This window comes from Microtus ochrogaster, unplaced genomic scaffold (assembly GCF_000317375.1).
Source record: "Microtus ochrogaster isolate Prairie Vole_2 unplaced genomic scaffold, MicOch1.0 UNK115, whole genome shotgun sequence".
Lineage (NCBI taxonomy): Eukaryota > Metazoa > Chordata > Mammalia > Rodentia > Cricetidae > Microtus > Microtus ochrogaster.
In genome coordinates this window covers 536,569-545,091 of record NW_004949213.1, presented here as the reverse complement: position 1 = coordinate 545,091, position 8,523 = coordinate 536,569, and the positions used below count along the sequence as shown (strand labels likewise).

The window sequence follows — 8,523 nt, the reverse complement described above, 5'->3', positions numbered from 1 at the left end:
GCCCCCCCCCCCCACCGGGCTTATTTTAAAATTTTATATTCATGTCTGCCTTATACCTGAGGAGGCTGGAAGAGGATGTGGAATTACAGATAGTTGTGAGCCACCATGTGGGTCCTGGGAATTGAACCCAGGTCCTCCAGAAGAGCAGCCTGTGCTCTAAACCGCTGAGCCAGCCCTCCACTCCTGCTGACGTCATTCTTTTATGCATTGCACACATCTCAAGAGAGACCTACTGTGTGCCAGGTATGGTTCTCAAGAGAGACCTACTGTGTGCCAAGGGTACGGTTCCAGACGCCTGTACAGAACAGGGAAGCTGGCCTGGCCAGCGCTCAGGAGGCTCACACTCTAGAAGCAGGGGAGTAATCTGAAAACGCATGCGTGAAGCCAGTCGTTCACAGTGGAGTGCGCAGCCTTGACACCAGCACTGTGGGTACTAATGGAGGGAGGTTTCCTGTGAGCTCCTTGCCAGTCAGGGCTACAGAGAAATACCATCTCCAAAAAGAATCCAGGCTTTAAAAGGTAGTTGTCTGTCAATGGCGGCTGCTATTGAAAAGCTAAGGCAGCAGGGGCAGGTTGGAGGATGTGGGGACTTCTCTGAGTGTTTTAAAGAAACCAGTTTTCTTTTTTTCTTTATTTTTTATGTGCATTGGTGTTTTTGCCAGGGTGTTTTGTTGAATACTTTGGAACTGAATTTACAGACAGTTGTGAGCTGCCCTGTGAGTGCTGGGAACTGAACCTGGGTCCTTTGAAAGGGCAGTCAGTGCTTTTAACCACTGAGCCATCTCTACAGCGCTAAAGAAACTAGTTTTAACCTGTCATGGTGATGCCCCAGAATTTGAGAGGTGAACTAAAGACCAGGGGTTCAAGGTCATCTTGGCTATATAGTGAGTTTCAGTTTGAGGCTAGCCTGGGCTACTTGAGGGTCTGTCTACAAAAGAGAGAGTGGAAGGGTTGGAGAGGCTGCTCAGCTGCACTTGCAGAGAACCCAGACTCTGTTCCCAGGACACATGTGGAGGCTCACACTCTGTCTTAGTAACTTTTTTTTTATTTGCTCTAATAACACACCATGACCAAGGCGACTTATAAAGAAAAGTATTTAATGTGGGGCTCCTTGTTCCAAAGGGCAGTAGGGTCCATGACTATCATGGGGGCGGGGCATAGCAGCAGGCAGGCATAGCAGGAGGCAGGCATAGCAGCAGGAGGCAGGCATAGCAGGAGGCAGGCAGGCATAGCAGCAGGCAGGCAGGCAGACATAGTAGCAGGTAGGCATAGCAGCAGGCAGGCAGGCATAGCAGCAAGCAGGCAGGCAGACATAGCAGCAGGCAGGCAGGCAGGCAGGCAGGCACTAGAGTGGTAGCTGAGAGCATACAACTGTTCCATAAACCCAGAGCAGAGAAGAGAGAGCTAACTAGGAGTGGTTTAGAAACCTCAAAGCCCATTGACACACCTCCTCTAACGAGGCCACACCTCCTAATCCTTTCCAATAGTTCCACTAATTGGGAACCAAGTATTCAGATACATTAGCTTATAGGGCAATTATCATTCAAACCACCATACTGTCTGCAACTCCAGCTCCAGGGAATCCAGTGCCATGTTCTGTGCCTACAAGGGTACCAGGCACACATGTATGTAGTGCACAGACATACATGCAGGCAAGACACTTACACATAAAATAAAATATTGAAGATCACATATTGCTCTTCTAGAGGATACAGATTTGCTTCCCAAGTACCCGTATCAGGCAGCTCACAGCCACCTGTAACTCCAGCTCTAGGGAATCCAACGCCCTCTTCTGGCCTCCACAGTTACTGCACACATGTGGCATGCACACATTAATATGAAAAATATAGATAAGTTTTAAGAAAAGCGAGCACTTGCCACCAAGCCTGATGATCTGAGTTCCACCCCAGACCACACAGTAGAAGGAATGAGTTACCTCCCTCTAGTTGTCCCCTGACCTCTTCACGTGTGCCATGGCACAAGCATGTATGACTTCACATCACACACACACACACATAACAAATACCTGCAAAAATGAGAGAAAAATGGCTTCCTGCTCGGCGCCTTTGGAATGACTTTCCCATTAGTCATTTGCCTTCGGGTGCTTTGTTTGTGGCATACGACAGGGCCAGTGCAAGCATGCTTTAATGTGGTCCGATTTAGCATTGTTCACCCTATTGGTTTTTATTCTTAGAAAGCCCCTCCCAACACTCTCAAAGCATTTGGGCCCCCTTTCTTCTCCTAATTTACAGATTTCCTCATTCCATTTAAGTCTTAAACCCATCTGCAGCTGTTAAAACAGAGAAAGGGCCCAGGTAAATCAGACCATTGCTTGGCCTATGCCCATCCATTAATCTTCGGGGATTTCAAGTGCTATAAGAGATATTAATTTTCCTGTGTATTTTAAGATGGGTTTTCAAGTATCCCAGGCTGACCTTGAACTCCTGATTCTTCCACTCTATCTCCCGAGTGCTAGAATTACAGGCTTGGATCACTACACTTGGTCTTCTGTGGTACTGGGGGATGGAAGGCAGGGTGTCCTTGCACGCCAAGCAAACACTATCCCAACCAAGTTATACCCCAGCCTCCAAATCACTGTAGCTTTGTGTTTGGTTTTATATCAGACAAGATTGACCTATCAGTCAAATTATTTCTCTGGGTCTCAGTTTCCTACAGTAAAAAAAAAGAGATCCATTCAACTTTGAAGAAAATTCATGAATGGATGGACCATATTAGTTGTGTGTGTGTGGGGGGGGAGAGTCCTTTGGAGTTCTTTGAGAAAATAACCTTTGAGTTGAAATCCGATTGACAAATAAGAACATACCTGCATACCTGGCAGGACTCAAACTCACCACGCCCAGGCAAAAACCCCCGAGGTAGGAGGTATGGAGCTGTTCATGCAGAGGGAGAGTGGTGCTTCTGGGAGGCATTGAGCAGGGTGAGAGTGGAAAGACCTGCCCAGGTGAGTGCCTTGTCACAGAAGAAGCCTGGGAGGAGGGTGGGATTGCTGACTGTGCCCCTGTACCCACAGTCCATGGAGTCTCAGGTGGAAGAGTGGTGCCGTGAGGTGGGCGAGCTGCAGGCGCAGACGGCGGCGCTGCCCCTGGAACAGGCGAGCAAGGACCTGGTGGGCGAGCGGCAGAGCGCGGTGGGCGAGCGCTTGGTGCGCCTGCTGGAGCCATTGCAGGAGCGCCGCCGCTTGCTCCTGGCCTCCAAGGAGCTGCATCAGGTGGCGCATGACCTGGACGACGAACTGGTGAGGCGGGGCGTGGGTGCGCGGAGACTTTGGGGCGGGGTGTAAGGCCACAGATTGACGTTATGGGCGCAGACGGTGAATGAAGCCAGGATTGACCCAGGGTGAGAGTCAGATACATTCTTCAGTCCTTCGCTCCTTCACCTTATGTAGCCATTCATTCATTTGCTCATGAAACAAATTTTCTTTCCTTTCCTTTCCTTCCCTCCCTCCCTTCCTCCCTCTCTCCCTTTCTTCCTCCTCTTCCTCCTTCCTCTGTCTCTGTCTCTCTCTGTCTCTCTGTCTCTCTCTCTGTCTCTCTCTCTCTGTCTCTCTCTCTCTGTCTCTCTCCTGTTTGAGACAGTCTCTTGTGGTCCAGGCTGGCCTGGAACCGGTTATGTAGCCAACTATGACTGAATTCTTGATCCTCCTGCCTCATCCTCCCTAGTGTTGGGGTTGCAAGTGTACCCAGCACTCCTGGTCATGGAGTTGGTTGCCTCTTCTTTTGTGGGTCTTGACCCCTGACCCCGCTCATTTACATTCATCTCACCAAATGCTCATCCACTCAGTCATTAGTCCATCCAATCATCTGTTTACCCTCACTCGGTCTTGGCCAGGTCCCAGCAGGTGTCCAAGGCAGCCACTGTCTGTTGCTTTACGTAGAGGGCTCGGCCCTGCCACTAGGGGTGTCGGGGCAGCAGTGATGTTGACCCTCAGGGGTGGTAGGCACTCAGAGAAGTTCAAAGTCAGAGGGGGGGGGTCTTCCTGGGGGAAAGGGTGTGTAGACAGAGAACAGGACATAGAGGGATGGGAAGGGAACTCCAGGAAGCAAGGCCTGCATGTTGGAGGCCAAAGCTAAGTGGGTGTCTGCCTCAAGCGCAGAGAGCTGGATGGAGGGTGTCACACAGGACGCTGATGTCCCTGGGGCTGAGGTGAGCAAGGTCACCCATGCATATAAAGGGGTCTGAGGCTGGTGAGGAGGCAGCGATCCTTGGGTGCATTCTCTCACTGACCCTCTTCTGTCCTCCCCAGGCATGGGTCCAAGAGCGGCTGCCGCTGGCCATGCAGACAGAGCGAGGCAATGGCTTGCAGGCTGTCCAGCAGCACATCAAAAAGAACCAGGTGAGCTGAGCCAGGTGAGGGCGTGAGGTAGGACCCTTGGGGGTGTGAGTGCTAGGAAAGAAGCCAGTTAAATACCTGTTAGAGGGGTTGGGCACATGGCTCAGTGTTGGCTGGCACGTGGCTCAGTGGTTTAGAGCACTGGCTGCTCTTCCAGGGGATCCAGAACCCACAAGGTAGCTCACAACTGTCTGTAACTCCAAATCCAGAGCATCCAGAACCCTCATATAGATATACATCCAGGCAAAATACCAATGCACATAAAATAAAAATAAATAAATCAGCCGGGCAGTGGTAGCACACACCCTTAATCCCAACACTCGGGAGGCAGAGGCATCTCTGTGAGTTTGAGGCCACAAACTTGTTTGGGTCTACAAGAGCTAGATCCAGGCTCCAAAACTACAAAGAAAAAAAAAAAAACAAAAAACAAACCCTGTCTCGAAAAACCACACACACACAAATAAATAAATCATTTAAAAAAAAAAAACTAGATGAGTAGATGGGAATGAGAGAATGATGCCTCTCGTCCTTGACAAGACTGGATAGCAGGTAGATCCATGTGCGTCTAGAGTCTGTCATGAGTCTCTGCTTCTTTTTTGTTGTTACAGAGTGAACTTTGTTGTCAGGTCACAGTCTTCTCTTTAATTGGTGATGAAAAGCCCCCAACAGATGCATGTTTACTTATTGCCATCAAAACCAAAGAGAACTGGGGGTGTGGCTCAGAGGTAGAGCACCTGCCTAGAATCCCCCAGTGTGGGGCTCAGTAGTAAAGTGCTTTCTTAGCCTTCCAAAGGTCCCAGGTTCAATCTCACTACAAATGACTACTCTTCCTCCAGTCACGAGCTACTAATAGATCCTTAGCTAGGCTAAGCTAGCCCATCACACAGGGCTTCTCAGTAGCTTGATCACGTGCAGGACTTAAGCAGGTAGTGACAGCTGCTGAGTCCAGGAGGTCCTTCCTTTCTTACAAATCCTATTTGACAGTACAGTCTTTGGAGCCAGCCTCCACTTTTCCCTGGGACTGTACTTCTCTTGTCAGGGCCAGTTTTCCCACCTGTAGCATGTGGGTATCAGTGAGTGGTACCTGGCAAGTGGCAGGGGATCTGAGGGTGTTCTTTCTAGCTCAGCGGCCCTGCCAGTCGCGGAAGGGCTCGGTGTGTCATGGAGATTTTGCCACCCCTCCGTTCGGTGTTTCATTCACAGGGCCTGCGGCGGGAGATCCAGGCTCATGGGCCGCGCTTGGAGGAGGTGCTGGAGCGCGCGGGCGCGCTGGCTTCGCTGCGCAGCCCGGAGGCTGAGGCGGTGCGCCGGGGCCAGGAGCAGCTGCAGAGCGCTTGGACCGGACTACGGGAGGCAGCAGAGCGAAGGCAGCAGACGCTGGACGCTGCCTTCCAGGTGGAACAGTACTACTTTGATGTGGCGGAGGTGGAGGCGTGGCTGGGCGAGCAGGAGCTGCTCATGATGAGTGAGGACAAGGGCAAGGTGCGCCCAGAACAGGGGTGAAGGGGTCCGGGCACACCGGAGCTGGGGAGGCCCGGCCTCTGCCGCCTTATCGCGGGCGCCATGTACTCCTAGGATGAACAGAGCACCCTGCAGCTGCTTAAGAAGCACTTGCAACTGGAGCAGGGCGTGGAGAACTACGAGGAAAGCATTGCACAGCTGTCGCGCCAGTGTCGGGCGCTGCTGGAGATGGGACACCCAGACAGGTGGGTGAGCGGGGGGCGGGGCTAATTCGGAGGGAAAGGCCCAAGGAAGGCTAGGACCGAGTTAGAGTAGCAGCGCCAGGTTTGATGGGGCACTCATGTATTCCCAGCATCCAGGAGACTGTGACAGTAGGATTGCTGCAAACTTGAGAGTTCCAGGCCAGAAAGATTCACATAAAGAGATCCTATCTGACAGAGAGAAAAAAAGACAGTGAGATAAATAGATGGCATATAGCCAGGACAGGCCGGAGATGACTTCTTACAGTGTTTGGGAAGACTGGAAAACCTGGACTCTGACATCAGAATGGGGCAGAGCCAGAGCCGTCCTGGAATAGCTGGGTGATGCGACCTTGCTGAGCCTTTAGGGGGCTTGGCTGGCGGTGGGATCTTAGAGGGACAACAGATTAAGACCGTGTCCAGAAGCCTGGAAGAGGAGACTGAAGGTGGACCTGAGTCTTGAGGGAAGGAGTTAGGAACCCTAATCACATCACTGTGGAGCAACAAGGGAGCAAAGATAGGAACTAGGCAAATAAACAAAACCAATAAAGGATGCTGGGTAGGGATGGGGGGTGAGTGTATCCAGTTATGAAAACAGTAGTGAGGGACCAGGAATTCCAGTGGTCCTTAGCTACATAGAGAATTTGAGGCCAGCATGGGCTTCATGAGTCCCTGTCATTAGGGAAAAAAAATACCTATTCATGGTACACTCAGTGCCTAGCAAAATATTAATTATTGATACTATGGTATTATATTTTTAGTATCACTTACTGATATTGCCAAAGCAGTGAGTACCACACTGGCTCAGTGTGAGATTTATAGAAAACTGCCCCCACCATAGGGGGATCTTAAAGAGACAGGACCCTGGCAAAGATTCAGGAGAAGCAGTCCTCCCTTGGGAGGGAGTCTTGGGGGTTTCCCTATTGTCCCCTATCTGCCCTCAGTGAGCAGATCAGCCGGCGACAGTCCCAGGTGGATCGCCTCTATGTGGCCCTCAAGGAACTGGGTGAAGAACGCAGGGTGAGCCTGGAGCAGCAGTACTGGCTATACCAGCTCAGTCGCCAGGTGGACGAGCTGGAACACTGGATTGCCGAGAAGGAGGTGGTCGCTGGCTCCCCGGAGCTGGGCCAGGACTTCGAGCATGTGTCGGTGAGGGGTCTTGTGAATTCCATGTCTTAGTTATACTTCTGTTGGGACAAAACACTGTGACCAAGGCAGCTTATAAAAGAAGGCGTTTAATTGGCTTACAGTGTCAGAGGGTTCGAGTCCATGATGGTGGAGTAGAGAGAGGTATGGTGCCAGGAACAGCTGAGAGCCAACATCGTGACCCAAAAGTAGGAGGCAGAAAGAGGCACATTGGGATGGCCCAAGTCTTTGAAAACCTCAAAGCCTACCCCCAGTGACAGACTTTCTCCAATGAGGCCACGCCTCCTAATCCTTCCCAAACACTTCCACTAACTAGAGACCCAGTATTCAAACATATGAGCCTATGGGGGCCCTTCTCATTCAAACCACCACACACCAACGATACTAGCGACCACTGTGCATCCTATGAAGGCCTCTGGGCCTGCTTTAGAATGACCTCACCTCGTTGCCCTGACACACGTGCGTTTACACACACACACACACACACACACACACGGAGGAGCACTTGTGGCACCTGAGAGGTGAGAGCAGGTGAATCAGGAATCCCAGGCATCTCTGGTTACACAGTAAGTTTCAGGCCAGCCTTGGCTACCTAAGACCCTGTCACACACATACACACAAAACAACACACATGCTACACTCAATGCCCCTCATGGTGTCAGTTATTAATACTATATATCAGTTATTAATACTATATATAGTGGGTGACTATGTAGCATTGTTACCCACTTAGGTATTTTTCTCACCTCACACCTTGTCCAGGTGCTACAGGAGAAATTCTCAGAGTTCGCCAGTGAGACCGGAACGGCAGGGCGGGAGCGGCTGGCAGCGGTCAACCAGATGGTGGACGAGCTGATTGAGTGCGGCCACACAGCGGCGGCCACCATGGCTGAGTGGAAGGATGGGCTGAATGAGGCCTGGGCCGAACTCCTGGAGCTCATGGGCACTCGGGCCCAGCTGCTCGCTGCCTCTCGGGAGCTGCATAAGTTCTTCAGTGATGCCCGAGAGCTTCAAGGGCAGATTGAGGAGAAGCGGAGGCGGCTGCCCCGCCTGACGGCACCACCAGAGCCCAGACCCAGTGCCAGCTCCATGCAGCGAACCCTGCGAGCCTTTGAGCATGACCTGCAGCTCCTCGTGTCCCAGGTGGGGTGACTGGCAGCCATAGAGCAGGGTGGGAGGGCCTGAGGAGTGGGCTGGGAGTGTAGGCAACGGAGCAGACAGCTGCTGTAGAGTCAGCAGGCTGGCAGTGGACAGAGAAAGCAGCCTGGGGACAAGGGAAACTGGACAGATAGAAAGTGGAGATCTTAGCCAGGCGGTGGTGGCGCA

The 8,523-nt window shown here is 51.8% G+C and overlaps 1 protein-coding gene across 2 annotated transcripts in view; it reads left to right on the top strand.

Annotated features, from left to right (window-relative positions):
• Sptbn4 (spectrin beta, non-erythrocytic 4) overlaps positions 1-8,523 on the top strand; it is a 57,445-nt gene that overhangs the window by 36,371 nt on the left and 12,551 nt on the right. For both annotated transcript variants that reach the window (XM_013355342.2, XM_013355343.2), the window contains 6 exons: positions 3,032-3,256; positions 4,265-4,354; positions 5,555-5,833; positions 5,927-6,057; positions 6,996-7,200; positions 7,960-8,340. In XM_013355342.2, coding sequence (XP_013210796.2) covers positions 3,032-3,256; positions 4,265-4,354; positions 5,555-5,833; positions 5,927-6,057; positions 6,996-7,200; positions 7,960-8,340 — 1,311 coding nt within the window. The remainder of the gene's footprint in view (positions 1-3,031; positions 3,257-4,264; positions 4,355-5,554; positions 5,834-5,926; positions 6,058-6,995; positions 7,201-7,959; positions 8,341-8,523) is intronic.